Genomic DNA, 16,461 nt, shown 5'->3' with positions numbered 1-16,461 from the left:
TCCTGCCGGATCAACAAATGGGTTCACTGCGCGAACCTCACGCAACAAAGCGAGGTCATCTTCCAAACAAAATCGCGTTGTCACAGGTGTGACCGCCTTCGTCGGAGCCATTTCGAAAATGGTCGTCGGAAGAAACGTGTAGTCTTCGGCTAAGGCGCGCCTCGGCTGCATTTTTCCTCAAGTTTGGCTTCGCCAGTGGATTCGGCCGTCTCTCCTCACCTGCTTCTTGCCCAGCCAAAGCATTTCCGTGTTAGGCCTACGAGCCACGAAATCGGCAATCGAATTCGGAATCGGCGGCATCTAATGAATCAACCTTCATTACACACGTTAGTTCAGAGAAAGCGATAACCGTAGTCACTTTTTCTAGCTTAGGAACTGCAACGTTAGCACGAATCGAGCCCAGTTTGGTGCTAAGCTAGAGCCGTCGCTTCGATGGGTGCCGCCATGTTTGTTTACGCAAAACTTTTGGGAACGCTATTTGGGCTCCCGCTAAATCGGTGAAATAGCGTTCCCAACGCAAAACCCAAACGCAGTTTGCGTCTCGCGCATGCGCAGTGGCTTCGACGCTATTTCTTTGGGGCCCCAAAACGTTTGGGGCCCCTATTCTAAAACTTCCTAATAAGAGAGTCGCGTAGTAGCGGATGCCAGTTCTTAGTTGTTGTCGAAGTAATATTATTGCCCTCCTTAATGGTAAAATCGATGGCAAACATGATGATGCATGATTGAACAATCGCTCTCTAATGTTCTGTGAAATTTATTGAGGGTTTCGGTCGCTTTTTTAGGTCAATTAAGCAAATTCGTTCTAGCATCAAGACATGCGCGAAACGGCGTGCTAGGCTCATCACATGATGACTCCAACGAAAAAGAGCGCGCCTAATAGGTTTCTCGGTATGCACTACACCAAGTGCTGTGAGAGTGAAATAAAATGACCCCAGCGTAATAAAGAGCGCGAAAAAATGACTGTATTTGTACCCTCATCACTTATTAAAAACATGCTAAGTGATTTATGTGGTGAGAAGCTCGTTTCTGTTAATGTATATTGATTAAGCAGGCTGTTCACAAGCTGTAGACCGAACCAGCTGGAAAAGGCTCCAGTTAGTGAAGTGCGCCTTCCCGCAACGCCGCCTCGGTCCCTCAGTCACCTGGGTCTAGCGAAGTGCACTTTAGAGCAATGCCTGAGCGGCGCGCTCCAGCGCTGTAGCAGACGACGCGGAGCGCCTCCCCGAGGTCCGTGTGCGCCTGCGCCGCTTCGCTTCGATGCGCCGCCGCGCCGGCCGCACTGGCGCCCCGCGGAGCGCGGCCACGGTGAGCCGTGTTCACCCTTAGAGTGGACGAGACTGTACATCCACAATACGTTATCTGGTAGTCTAACAACCATGTAGATGGTACGTCCTATTAACAGCCACGCTTTTTCTTATAAAAACGGCACGTACGCGAGACGTAACATGTACGTGACTTCAAGGCGTTGACGTTTGGATCAGACGTCGAAGAGACGTTCGTATTTCATAGGGGTAAATCTCACAATGTGACATTTTAGTGACCGCCTCTTTAGTGTCGTTTTGTGCACATCAGTGAGGATAGCCTGTACGTGCAGGAGAAAGCCCGCCAGTGGCCTGCCTGGACGCCACCAGCACGCACGAAGACGAGGTAGGCCGCCTTTCTCGGCACCAGCCCGGGCTGTCGCTGCGATCCGGCGGTCTGTATCACGTGAACGCTCTCACATCGCCATGACAATTTCGAAGAGAACGGCATCAGCGAAAGTATTTGCCCACTTTATTAGGGTTTGGCGTGGTTGCTGCTGCCGAGTCGGTCAGTCTTTCGCCTGATGCTTGTTTAACATAACCGAGAAGCATTGCCGTAGCTAGCAAAGAGGTCGCGGCGGCGTAAGGGCGGCACCCCAGGAAAAATATTTTCCCATTTCTTTTTTGTGACGTTGCAGTGAGGTAACAGCAATTGCTGCATGTGCTCTACGGCACGCGCAATTACACTCCAAATGTTAACACAATCCTCAGACAGAGTAAATTTGCTCGGCAGTGAAGAAAATTCAGTGGTTACTCTCATTGCCTGGTTAGCCAGATGAAACAATCGATACCGTCTCAGCGGCGTCTCCACTGTACGTAGGTAGCCACGGTAGCTGTGTTTCTCATGCATAGGCTGTTGCCGTAGGGAAGACATTGTGCGAGCAACCTACGTTGAGCTCTAGAATTTCATTCACGTCGGTTCGCTGTCTCTCAGGGAGAATTATTGGCACATCTAATAGCAAGTGCCGAAGAATTCAATATACAGTGTGTCCCAGCTAACTTTAGCCAGAGCTTAAAAATATGCGAATGCCACGTAGCTGGACAGAACCAAAGCAATGTTTGCCGTCGCTTGGAGATACTCAAATTATTTTTTTTATTTCGCCTAATTAGATTAGCCGTAATTAATTATTCAACTTCTCAAATATTATAATTACACGAAAGGTGTCAATGAGAAAATTGCAGAGCGACATGAAAAACTGCCGATATAGCTTTCCGTTGCTTAATACGTGCTATGTAAGAGGGTTTTGCGAGCATGGGAAAGAAGCCAGCAAATGCACGCAAATTTGCCGCGCGACTGGCCGCTCGAGGCACTTTGCGTGCATTCGCGGGCTTCTTTCACGCTCGGAAAAAGACTTTTATGTAACACGTATTCAGCAACAAATGGATGTATCTGGAGCTTTTCATGTCGTTATACAATTTTATCATTCACACTTTTTGTCTAATTATAGTATTTGAGAAGTTGAATAATTAACTAGGACTAATCTAATTAGGCAAAAAGAGAAATAATTTGAGTATCTCCAAGTGACGGCAAACAACATAGCTTGCTTCTCTCCAGCTACGTGGCATTTGCATATTTTAAAACTCTGGCTAAAGTTAGTTGGGACACACTGTATAGTTCAACAGCGTAACTGACGACTTTCTCGCTACCACCTACACTGGAATAACAAATGTTTCAAATATTATTAGTTACACTGGAGTGCTCTCAATACTACTTAGCTTGAAAATTAAAATTTCCTTTGGGCCCGATAATATACGAAACATTTCTGCTCGCCGATAAACCTCTCGCAAAGTACCTTGCTATCGTATTTCATGCTTCCTTGTCGTGTTCGAGCTTGTCGAAGGACTCGAGGACAGCCCCTGTAGTACCCATTTTTAAGAAAGGCGGCCGATTACATTTGGAAAACTACCGCCCCATCTCATTAATGTCGACCTACTGTAAACAAATTGAGCATATGATTGCAAAAGTCCTGAATAAGTTTCTTGAAGAGAACAATATTCTAACCGATTCTCAACATGGTTTTATAATGAGATATTCTATAGTAATATAATACAATTAGTCACGGGGAAGGCGAGAGATCGAAATTCAATACGATGAGCAAAACGAGAATTAGCAGGAACCCATGCTTCGACAAGTGTGCTTATCTTTTTCAAGGCTTTGAAAAGTCTATTTGCCGAAACGTTGGTTCCCGCTTTTACCTCGTTCTCGTTTTGCTCAACAACTAGTCACGGTCTTTCACACTTTTGTTTGCTCAATTGAAAAATAACAAACACACCGATTAAATTTTTTTAGATTTTTTAAAGCTTTCCATATGGTAACTTTATCCAAACTAACATATAAGACAAAAACTATGGCGTACTAAAACTACTTGTTTCTTGGATCGCTTAATAATTGAACTGGATGTAGGTGGGCATCACTCGGTAAGTGTTCCAGTCACATCTGGGGTACCACAGGCAAATGTATTGGGCCCTTTGTTGTTCCTCCTCTACGTGAATGACATTGTTGATGCTGTAAAGCCGAATGTTCAAACAAGACCATTTGCAAATGATTGTCTTGCTTAAAGAAATTACCCACACTAGTCACCAAGATCATCTGAATGATAGTAAAATTTTCTATTGGTGCACTCAATGGGGGATGAACTTGAATGTTGAAAAAGTGCTTTTCTTCCCATTTCCCGCATTAAAACATCTCACTCTTGTATGTTAGGCTCCTCTGCACTTAAACGAGTTAGTAACTATATATATCTAGGTGTCACCCTTTGCAGCAACCTATCCTGGAACTTCAATATGCGTAATATATCTTCCTCTGCCTTCCGTAAACTGTACTTTTCCTAATGCAACATTAAACACGCCCCATCCAGGCCTCCGTTAAAGTACTCGCTTATACCTACTTAATTTGACCGAAACGCAAGTACGCCTCTATTTTCTGCGATCCCTACACTCAACGTAACATAAAGAAACTTCAACTCCAAAGACAGACTATCAGGTTTGTTCAATACAAAGTTTCGACATTCGACTCTCCGACTGAACTAATGAGGTCAAATATATTTCCTGCACTTGAATCGCGTCGAAAAAAATTAGGCTGGACTTTTTTTCTCAGTTACTTAATAACAAACTGGCACTCGACCCGGCAATATATCTTCTCGCCAACACCATGAAACGCCCTACTCCCCTATATTTCCCTAACCGACTTATTTAAACAGTCCTTCTTTCCACGCATTATCAATAACTGGAATGACTTGCCTTTACAAAAGTTGTATCAGCATTGTTTTCTTTTACTATCAGCATTATTTAGGTATTGCCGCATTTTGTTGTAATTGTAATTGGACTTGTTGTTGTAATTGTGACCTAATTGTGTATGTTATCCACCCTGCATGCACGTCACATTCGCAATACGTATTCAAATAAATAAATAAATAAATAAATAAATAAATAAATAAATAACAGTCGATACGGCCTCAGCTGCGTGTCCATAGTACACATGTTAGTACGCATGCGGAAGCAGTGTTGCTCATGCATAGGCTATAGCCGTGAGGAAGAAACTGCGCGAAGGATGGGCCACGTACGATGAGTTGATCTGTAGAATTCATTTCACGTAGGTTCCCTGGCTCTCACGGATAATTATTTGGATATGTATTGGCAATAACAATCGACACAGTCTCAGCTGCGTTTCCACAGTATGACGGTTCCAACGGAAGCGGTGTTGCGCATAGATAGGCTATTATCGATGGGAAGAAACTGCGCGATGAATTTTATTCTTGCGCTTGCGTTCATTGTCGTGAAGAATAATTGGCATTTGTATGAGCGATAACAATCAGCAACATCTCAGGGGTGTCTCTATAGTGTTCCGGTGGCCACGGTAGCTGCGTTGCGCATACATAAGCTATTGATGCAGCCACGAGACTGCGCGAAGCCTGTGCTGCGTAAGTTGCATTTAGCGCTCTCATTTGATTCGCGTAGGTTGGTTGGCTCTCATGAATAATTTTATGCACATCTATCAGCAACCACAATTGGCACCGTCTCAGCGTCGCCTCAATAGCAGTCTGATTGCAACGCAAGCTGTGTTGTGCATAGCTGGGCTATAATCGTTGGGAAGAGAAAGCACGAAGTATATGCAACGTACGTTTAGTGGGGCTGTAGAATTTTCTTCGTGTTCTTGCGTTTGTGTTTGTGAAGGATCATTGGCATTTCTATGGGTGATAACAAGAAACCGCATTTTAGGGGCTTGCCTTATGTGTGCCGGTTGCCACGGTAGCTGCGCATACATAAGCTATTGCTGCAGACACGAGGCGGCGTGCAGTATTCGCTGAGCAAGTTCAATTTAGCGGTCTCATTCGCGCAGGTTGGTTGCCCCTCGTGGATAATTTTAGGCACATCTATTAGCAACCACAATTGGCGCCCTCTCAGCGCGGTTGCAACGGCGGTTGCAACGGCGTACAGTTACTGCGCTAAGGATTTCATTGTACGTTGCGTTGAGCTATAGAATTTAGTTGACATAGGTTCTTTGGTTCGTATAAAGAATTACAAGCATATCTTTTGGTTCATCTTTGTGGTGTGCCACTCTTCAAATTGAGGGACGTGTTTCGCCGGGAAGGTTTATTTTTATTGTTTTTGATTCAAGTTACCTGGAATCGAGTGTTCGACGGAAGCCCGTCTGGCCTGGATGAAATATTTGTTACTTGTACATTCGGAATATTGATAGATATCTCTTCGTAACCTTTACTTTCTTGGTCTTATTGAGAAACTCCTCTAAATATGACAATACTTCCCCTTCATCAATCATCCAGTTCACCCTTTGGTCTTGCTGGACTGGCCCTGTCGTCACTGCATTTAGGAACGAGATACTAAGGTTTAGGCCAGCTGAGAGCTTCAGCTGTCTTGAGCTGTATACCTTCTTTGTAGCAAAGTTTGTTTTTTATGTCAAGTCTGTTTGTTTCAGAGGAATCGTGTTTTCTTGCAGGGATGCTTGTGTGGACAGTATTTCCTACCGATTCTTTATTATTTCCTTACATATCCATTCAGTTACAAGCCCTGGATTATCTTAAACGTCCTCTGATAATGTCTGTAGAAGGCTGACCAACGAGACACATACGAACATGCATTACAGAATTCTTCGTAGACACGGCAACACTTGTGGGATCATCAGAATGAAATCCAAATTTTTCTGCCATCAACCTGGGGCAGCAGCCGAACATTTGTTGAAGGCAGCGTTGCAGTGTCCACTGATGTCTGCATTCAATTGGTTCCGTTTTACAGCAAGCGCCCAGTCTGTGCATGGGTTTCCAGGGCTGGTTTGCAGAATGTCATTACCACGTGGGGCTGATCAGGTGTTCGTTGAAATCACCATCCCATTAGAATGGCCCTGCGCAGGATGTGTATTGCCGCTGGCACACTGAAGCACGTATTAGATCGCTTTTAATATTTCGATACGTCGAACGTTCTCTTGAACTAAAAACTTCACTGACAAGGAACTACGGGCTATGTTTTCGCATTCTACATGTTGGCAATTTGTTGATAACAGTCGGCAAAAATTATCGACGATAGCCTCCTGCCTCAGCAAAAAGCAAGTTTCAGGCAAGCGCATAAGACCAGCATAAGCAGCGGCACACTCATTGACATTGTTATAGCAGTGTTGCCCATTGACCTTCTCCTCCCGTTCACTACCGGAATATCAGCGCCCGGTTTTAAAGCTTTCTTGGCGAAACAGTCACGTTGCTGTCCGTGTTGTTGATGCTACGAATAGCGCACCCACCGAAAATGATGCAGAAGTTAGAATCTATGTGAAGTGGTGAACTAACACTATCCGCACTCAGTACCCGCTGTTGTGGTGGTGTAGTGGCGAAAGCATTGCGCTGTGCGCCAAGCACGAGATAATGCATGGGATTAAATCGCGGCGGCCGGTTCTCGAAGGAGGTTGAGTGCAAAAATGACCGAACAGTGCGCGTACGTTAGTAAACCCGTGGTGGTCAAAATTATGCCGCAATCGTTCAGCACGGTGAGCCTCAAACAGGTTTAGTACGTGAATTTTTTATCCACCCAGGTGAACACAGCGGTGTGTCTCTGGTGTGTGCAGAGAGGCGCGTTTCATTGCTGCGCCTTTAGCCAAATGGCACGCGACAGGCTGCTACGCGTAAAGCGTGCAGGGGGTTTCAGTTCGGGCTGTTTTAAATGCAGCTTTTGTTTTCCGTGTCTCAGCTCTTCGGCGAGAAAGCGCAGCCACGCTCAGCAAAGTGAGGGGTGTTCGCAAAGAAAGTTTCGCTTTAAAATAATGAATTTATTAAGAATTTAAAACAAAGAAAATAAGAATGAAGATTAAATAAATAGATAAACACGATGGCGGGATCAAACTTTGCTTTGCATACACGAGGGTTTAACCATTAGGCCACACAATCGTATGCACTCTTCTGACTCTTTGTGGCGTCCGGCCAGTGGCGCCATTTGTGCACAGCAGGCGCGCTCATTGTTTCGTGCCCACGTGGCTTGCACACTGATTTCCCCAGTGCGTGGGATCTACATGATTGTGGCTTTCTCATACCCACTGCTGTTTCGATGCCTGCATCGCCTGTCGCTGCATAGTTCTTTGGAATTTCTTCGTTATATTCCACGATCTGGCTGTGTGGGTTAGTGCCATCGGACTGGTTGCTCTTACACGTCCAAAACGAGCCTAACCAGGTCGAACCTGGCAGCTCGTACATTTTAACTCGTCTGTTGTTTATATAGGCTGTGTGTTGGGGGTTTTGAACAATCGCGGCTCTTTGCAGGTGAGCTCCCTGCAGAGCGAATTGGACATCTGCCGGCGGCTGCTCAACGCCAAGTACCTGGCGGCGCACATCCTGCTTAAGCAGGTAGGGGCCGGGCTGCCCGCTCACTCGGACGCTCAGACACTCGTTGCTGTGCAGCAGCTGGTGCGGGTCAGCGAGGAGAAGGAGGAAGGCACGCGCCGCAGCCACCGCCAGTGTGCAGAGCTGCTCAAGGAGCTGAACGGTCTGCAGTATGAGCTGCAGTGCATGGAGGAACACCTGCGCCGAAGCCAGCAGACTTGGCTCGACCGACTCAACAGCCTCGTGCGCGAGAACAGCGACAACCTCGAAAGGCTCAGGGCACAGGGGGAAGCCCTCGGGAGGCTCACCTATACAGCACAAGGTCTTGTTCTTTATTTTTCTCCCGACAGATAAACGGAATATTTGCAGTACATATTGCTTTCCTAGCCCACGACAGAACACAGTACAACCGAGAACGGTAGTCGAATTTTACTAACAACAAATTAGAAAACGCAACTGGGGGCAAGTAGTAAATTTTATTATACAAACGCTGGTTAGCTTTCAGAACGCGGCTGTATAGCATCCCCAAAAGCTTAGCACAATTTTTATATGAATCTCTTCTGATGTTGAATGGAGGAAAGCTCCAACTAAATGCTAAAATTAAAGGGAGGTGAAACTTCGCTTGGTCGAAAATATCGATTTTTGATTGCGCCTTCTTTTGATAGCGCCAAGTATTTAGCTTTCAAAAAAATATATAATACTTGGGTAAATACGATCTTTAACATGCTCATTTATTTCGTATTGGATGTCGTGTTGACAGGAAAGTGGGCACACCTCCTCGTGGGGTCTCAATTTTGTACGAGGCTTTCATCACATTAAATCAAATTGTATATGAGACAAGCTTTGATTTTGACTTTGCGACATTTTTTTTCTGTGCAATGCATCTTACAGTGATTAAGAAGGAGTCTGCAATCCTTGCACACTCCTCTTCTGTGCGTTTATGGTTGCGCGCGCTCTTCAGAGATTACGCCAGGTCTGTCAAAGACCGATTTCGAGCCTTTTTCGGTGTTGCTGATGGGGAGAACACAAAGGCTGACACGAAAACGCGTTTTATGGCAACAGTTATATTTCAAGCGTGCTAAAGTACCTAGAGGTCACTCCGGGGTACTTCCGTGCGCACATCGTTGATGGACTCGCAGCGGGTAAGCCGATGCGGATCTGGATGGCTATACCGACAACAACCGGGAGTCAATGCTAGATCTTTGTGACGAATATAACCTCGTTATCGTAAATACAGGGCCTAAGTGTGAAGGGCAGACCACATGTAAAGTGGGAAACCGGCAATCGACTATCGATTACTGCGTGATGACAGAATGAATTCTTAATAAGTTGAGAGAAATGATAATTGACGAGGAAGGGTATAGCAGCATAGCGAGCGACCGTAAATGCATCATTTTGAATATGGGACATGTAGTTGGGAAAGAGAGCAAGGAGTGCAGAATGGCCAGTCCAAAGTTGAACGCTGCACAAATAACAAATATAGTAAGAAGAGTCAATGAAGAACTTGGGAAATGGCCAAGCAACGAGTGGGAATTCAGTGAGCTTCTAAGTGTAATAACGACAGAAATACGGAAAGAGAAGCGATATGGTTCCCTGGAAAGGAAAAAAAAAAACGAAAAGCTCGTGGAACAGGGAGATACGAGAAGCGATCGCCGCACGACAGAAAGCATCCAGAGAGCACAGCAGGCAAAGAAGGCGTAGTTGCCGCAGGATGAAGTGGCCAGTAAATGGAAAATATACAGGAAGAAAAAATCCATGGTTCAAATACTGGTGCAAGCAAATATAAACGGTGAAAGTGAACGTTCGTTGTCAGAAACGCGTGAGAAAAATAAGGCCGCACCTAAAATATTTTGGAACAACATAAACGTTTTTAGGCAAGAAGTGTCGAACAATAGAACATATCTTAGACGAAGATGGAAACAAACTGGATGGGAACGCGGCGTTAAATTACACCCGCAAAATAACAGCCGAATCTTTCCAAGGCAATTACGAGGTTGTACTTGAGAGAAAAAAAGAGCATGAAAGAGAGCCAAATGGAAAAGGAGCTGGTGCTGACAAATTTCAACTGGAAGAAAGCGGAAGAGAAAATTCCTTAGCGCACAGCCGCAGGGCTTGACGAGGTTCCCGTTAGGCTGATTAATGAACTAGGACCAAAAAGCAAGAAAGCTCTGTTGAAAGCAGTAGAAAAAAGTTTAAAAGATAGGCGAATACCAGACAATTGGCGACAAAGTATGATGCATTTATTTTATAAATGTAAGGGGGAGAAAGAATTCACTCATATAGACCGTTGACCATTACATCGGTAATATACAGGCTAGCAATTCAGCCAATCAAATTAAAGCTGCAAGCATGGGCAGAGAGTAACTGCAAGGCACTGAGGCAGGGGTGTCCTTTATTCTCACTGCTGTTTATGATGTACATGGTGAGGATGGAAAAGGCGCTAGAGTGTAGTAATATCTGGTTTAATCTCTCATACAAACAGGCGGGTACAGTAGTAGAGCAGCAGCTTCCAGGTTTATTCTATGCGGATGACATTGTGTTGCTAGCTAACAAGCAAAGTCATATGCAACGTCTGGCTGATATCTGTGGACACGAAGGCTAGAATTGAGGTCTGAAAGTTAGCGTTAAAAATCAGGTGTTGTGGTATTCAGTGAAAACAGTGAACAGACAGTGGCAATACAGGGACAGGAAATACGTCAGGTAAAGTAAGATAAATATCTTGGTATATGGATAAACGAGGGCAATAGATATATGGAAACACAGGAAAAAACGATAACAGCAAAGGGGAAGAGAACTGCAGCCATAATTAAGGATAGAGCGCTATGGGGATACAATAGGTACGAGGTGCTCCGGGGTATTTGGAAAGATATAATGGTTCCAGGACTTACTTTTGGAAATGCGGTTGTTTGCTTTAAATCAGGGGTACAATCAGGACTCGATGGGAACCAAAGGTCAGTGGGTCGCCTCGCATTGGGCGCTCCCGGGAAGACTACAAATGGAACTGTGCAGGGTGACATCGGATGGACTAGTTTTGAAGTGAGGGAAGCTCGCAGTAAAATTGATTATGAAGAACCACTGAGGAATATGGAAGAAATTAAATGGGCTGGGAGAGTGTTTAGCTATTTGTACAGGACAAATATTGATTCACAGTGGAGGAAAAGAACTAGGAAGCTTGCCAGCAAGTATGCAGCCTGTAGGGAGGCTAGACAGCAACAATGAACGTCAAGCGGAAAGGCACAGAGGCTGAAATAATCTCATGGGTGGCGGCAATGGAAAGGAAACCTGCCATGAGTAACTACTTAAGAGGAAAAAACGAAATCAGGAAAGAAACAATTTATGATAACTCAAAGGGAAGCTCATTACTTTTCGAAGTGACTTCAGGATGCCGCACTTATAAAGCTAGATACAAGAAGGAAGAAGAAGCACGTGCTTGGCTGCAGTAAAGATAGGGAAACGATGGAGCATGTTTTATTAGAATGTGAATATAACTGCCGAGCGGTCGATTTGGGCATCTCTAGTCCCCTTGGTGCCCTTGGGTTCAGCGAGAGCGGGGGGAAAGTAAACGTCTCCGCAGCATGGTTTAGTAAGACGTAAATGGAAGACTGGTGGAAGAAAAGCAGGGAAACAAATGACGGAGGCGTGGAAAAACAAAGTTCACAATATGGGTTCAGAAAGTTTCATTATGGGAATTCATCGTGGGCTTCTTGCTTTCCTTTTTTATCATAGGTAAGACGTCTGTCCGTCCGTCGCGGCCCACGCAAGAGGCCGCGTTTCATCCAGAAAGTTCGTCTTCGTTCATAGCGTTCGCTGCCAGCGTTTGCCGGTAATCATTACGGTTACATAAGCTGCAGGTACCGGGAAGCGTGAGAAGCAGTCAGGCATCTTTGAACGTTATCGCGTCGTAACTCCCAGCCAAGTTTTTTTTCCACTCATGGTACGTGATAGCCAAAGAGGCTCCCTACATTTTGAATTTGTCCTTTCCATTTGACTCCCCGATGGATGAGCAATCCGACTCTTCTCCCCTTCTTTCCGATCCCAAACATGGTTCTTCCCAAACATAGTTCTCAATCACTGGCGGCTCTTCCGAGTTTCTAAGGTGCGTTTCTGTATCAATCGTCACTTACAGCGCATACATAGACGAGGGACAAAAAAGGACGACGAAGACAAGCGCGGACTTCCAACTGATTTTTATTTTGAGATACAAACATATGTTTGTTTACAACATATGTTTATACAAACATATGTTTGTTTCTCAAAATAAAAATCAGTTGGAAGTCAGCGCTTGTCTTCGTCGTCCTTTTTTGTCCTTCGTCTATGTATGCGCTGTAAGTGACGATTGATACCATGGAATACCAACTAGCCCGTACCCAAACCTTGCTTCAGCGTTTCTGTAACCGCATACACATCTATTTGTTCTCTATTTAACTGCTTCTAAATCTCTACCCTCTTTTCGTTTCTTCTGCCGTCCTGCATGTTTATGTAGCTTATTGCATGGCGAGCTCTCTTTCTTGCTTTCCTCCTTTTTCAGTTATTGACGGCGATGCTATACTGAGGTTCCCTTAGGGGATATTCTTCATTACTACCTACTCTGTCCTTCTGAGCGCCCGTGGGCACTAAAGAAGCAACAGCGCGACCAGAAAGTTGCCTGCCCACTTATCGTCCAAGCCTGTGATTGAAGTGGATCCCGTCTCGTTGAAAGCCGCCACACCTTATCACTTCTGAGTTTACTTCGACAACCTCGAAACCTTTCTCTCGGCTCATTTTCTATATCGCCTCATTAGCAGCCACTACGGCTCTTTGTACGTGACTGTCACGCACAGGCACCTCCGGTACAGTGCACACCATAATCTGCACCTGAGGGGGCAGCTCGCGCAAGTCGTCTACTCCCTTCGGCAAGCGCCGGGCTAGCCCTTTCCTGTTTAGGACGCCATTTAGCCCACCTGCTACTATGACAAGGTTGCGCACGTGGGCATTTTCCAAGAGCTTTGCTGTTGCTCGCTCCATGACTGAACCCAGCGTCCGCCCTGTAAATGTCTCTACCACCACTCTTTTATCGCCTTTAACCCTCTCCATAATTGCTTCTGAGCCCCTGGCCAGGTTTGGGTTCCCGGCGATAATCACCCTTTCACTCTTTCCTACTGAGGAGGCTTCTCCCTGCTTCCCTTTGTCATCCATTTCCGTGTGATTTGGTCATGACAAGGGGCGTCGACCCGTTTTTCTGATTTTCCTTTGTGGCGGCCTCAAGGTAGGTGCAGCTCTTTTCCGCTACCCCATCCCCACCTTGCGCGCATGCCACGTGATTTGTTGACACTCTCTCTCCTGTCACGTCGAGACTGCGTTCCATTGTCACGACCATTCTCGTTCACGATGGCGGCCCTGTCCAGCTTTTTCTCGGCTGCTTGATGTCTTTTTTCCACTACCTTGCGTGAATAACGTTCCCTATTTAGCTCATTTTTTGAGTTCTCCGACGTTTTTCACAAGCTTATGCTGGAAATACCCCATTTTCTCCAGCCTATGATCGACATCACATTGTCTGCCAATTGACTCGATTTCCTCTCCATTCTCATCCGTCCCCTCGACTACCTTGAGGGACCGCCCGCACAGTACACGCTTTACCGTCTTTCTTGCCATGTGTTGCACTTAGCTTTTGCTAATACAAACACCGAAGCTTTCAGAGCACGTGCCTTCTAGAAAAGGCCGATATGCTCAGAATCTAGATCCTTAAAATGCTGCAAAGTAACTATCGCTAATGTTTTAGAAGCAATAAATGTTTCGCAGGCTTAAGGTATGACACGTGTTCACACGTGTTCAAGCACGCGGTCACGCTCTCCCTGTCCTACCAAAGCAATATGCCCGCTACCAATGCACACACACTAGAACCACTAATAGCTAATGTCTTGCGACTTCCACACTACTATTTAAAGGCTATGAAGACCTAACGTCCCACAGTGTTGAGCGCATGGCGCGAAAGGACGCTCTATCCTGCCAATCCAAATATACACGAAACACCCGCGCACACGAAAAAGAAAAAAAAAAACAGAGAACTGGCCAATTGCTATTTAAAGCCTAAGAAATCAGCAAATGAAAAACACAAGCTCGCTCAAAGCATGCACAACAAAACTTTTATGGTCACTGCCACGGAGCCCTTGAAAAACTCGTCCGCCCTCCACAAACGAAAAACGAAGGATGGATGGATGGATGTTATCAGCGTCCCCTTTGGAACGGGGTGGTGGGTTGCGCCACCAAGCTCTTGCTATTATACCGCCTAATTTCCTACCTAGGTTAAACAAGAAAATATCGCTATGAACTCACACAACCAAATTTTCTGATCCCCTATTGCAAACTTTGCTTTTGTACGTCTCCGTTTTTTGTCGTTTCCCTACTTTTCTTCCACCAATCCTCCAATAGCCTTTTACTAATCCCTATTACGGACATGTTTACTTTTCCACTGCTCTCGCTGAACCCAAGGGCTTCAAGGAGGCCAGTGGTGCCTAAATCGACCGCTGGGTAGACGTCTTCACATTCTAATAAAACGTGCTCCATAGTTTCTCTAGCTTTACCGCATGAAGCACATTCTTCTTCTTCCTTCTTATATCTCGCTTTATAGGTGCGTGTTCTAAGGCATCCCGATCTGGCTTCAAAAAGTAATGAGCTTCCCTTTGAGTTGTCATAAATTGTTTCTTTCCTGATTTCGGTTTTTCCTCTTAAGTATTTACGAATGCAGCGGAGGCGAGCGCCATCTGGAAGTGTTGCAAGGAACCGGGCGCGCCGCTTTATGGCCTTTGAGATTTGCGCATGCAGGTCGGAGAGGCCATGGTGGCTCTATGGGTGATCGAAACGCTGGAAACAGGGTTTGTGGTTCATTTTTAGTTTTCACGTAACAGAATATGTTTTCTCCTATATTCCAATTACAATCCGACGCCATCATGTCTGTAGGTTGTGTGTAAGTCGCACGTTATGATTTTTCTACCTATTTTACCTTAAGAAATTCAATTAGTTCAGTAACTTCCTTGCGCCACATGGAGGGCCTGTGTGAAATAGTTACTAGCGCTAACAAGGCTAACGGAAAAATATTTGGGACAAAGCGCTCTGTCCCAGCTTTCTTCCGTTCGCCTTGTTAGCACTGGTAAGTATGTAAACCAACAAGTCCAACTGTCTGCGTGAAAGGCCTGCGTGGTTGGGAATGCGTGGTTTGAAATTGCTTTTACGGAAACGACGTCCGACGCATTTTCCGCGACACGGCGCCCTAACGCTTTCGCGATAAAACTGACAAAACCACGACAGCAGCATGGCAAATACCTTCACTCAATTCTCACAGGATTGCCTATTACCACCAGACTCGCATTAAAAGGGCAGAACTCGAAGGAAGCATTCTGTCGCTCACTCATTTCACCAACTACATATCTACTTTCTAATGTTACGAGAACATGCGCATTCACACTAACAGTCGAGAGGCTTTCTTGGAGTGCCGATGTGTTCTCGACATAGCTTGAGGATTGAGAAAAGAACTCAAGGCCACTCGCCACTACAATGCCTCCCCGGCAAATGAAGAACCTGTCAGCGCGTGATACCACAAGCCGGCTGGACCGGACTCTCAACACAACCCAGAGATGGCGGTTAAGAGGCAAAGAGCTTATGTTGTCACTCCCCCTTCCAACTTTTATTCACGCTCCCAAAAAGTCCGCCTGAGGCAACTCGTTATTCTTACTAACCTTTTCCTTTGCAAAGGGCATACTCTCTTTCATGATCTATCAGATCAGGGCAAGAGTTCCAACTGCCAATTTTCGGATACTACTCACCATTTAGGTCTGTCCCCAGTTTCAAAGGGAACGACAAACTCTCGTGGACACCTTCCCTACTAACTTAAGACCTAGTCGTTTAAGGACCTCCTGCCACATCCACCCCAACTAGCAAAAGCGCCATAGGATGCTCTCCTACATCTTTCAGCGTCTTAGTTATTGCTTGTTATTTCCGTCCAATAAACCATCACAATAATTTTCCATTCCCTTTTCCCAAGATGCTTATTGCATTGGCAAGAGGCCTCTCGCCTGCTTTTTGCTAAATAAACGTTTGAAACAACAATATAACATTGCAGAATGAAATCCAGCACTGCGGCCGCCATGCAATCACCGCGGGGCGTAAAAAACAAACAAAAAGAAAGGCATTTATTCTGGAGACATAAATAGACGTCATTTGTGATTAGGAACAGCCCTTGAGCGGTGCGATCGCAAATACTAGCGCGCGAAGCAGTACGAACGACCCCGCCAAGCAACATCACCGGCAGTTTCCAACGGCGCGACCTTGATGCGGGCCAATGATGACGATTACTTTTTGGCCTTTGA

At 45.5% G+C, this 16,461-nt stretch overlaps 1 protein-coding gene across 1 annotated transcript in view; it reads left to right on the top strand.

The window, feature by feature from the left end:
• The window catches only part of LOC126545939 (coiled-coil domain-containing protein 125-like), a 324,642-nt gene that overhangs the window by 49,209 nt on the left and 258,972 nt on the right, over positions 1 to 16,461 (top strand). Inside the window, exons 2-4 of the mRNA XM_072286061.1 lie at positions 1,595 to 1,647; positions 8,060 to 8,143; positions 8,198 to 8,441. Coding sequence (XP_072142162.1) covers positions 1,595 to 1,647; positions 8,060 to 8,143; positions 8,198 to 8,441 — 381 coding nt within the window. The remainder of the gene's footprint in view (positions 1 to 1,594; positions 1,648 to 8,059; positions 8,144 to 8,197; positions 8,442 to 16,461) is intronic.

Source organism: Dermacentor andersoni, chromosome 1 (genome assembly GCF_023375885.2).
Source record: "Dermacentor andersoni chromosome 1, qqDerAnde1_hic_scaffold, whole genome shotgun sequence".
Classification (NCBI taxonomy): domain Eukaryota; kingdom Metazoa; phylum Arthropoda; class Arachnida; order Ixodida; family Ixodidae; genus Dermacentor; species Dermacentor andersoni.
The sequence above is the reverse complement of the archived record's forward strand: the minus strand, read 5'-3'. Positions and strand labels throughout refer to the sequence as shown.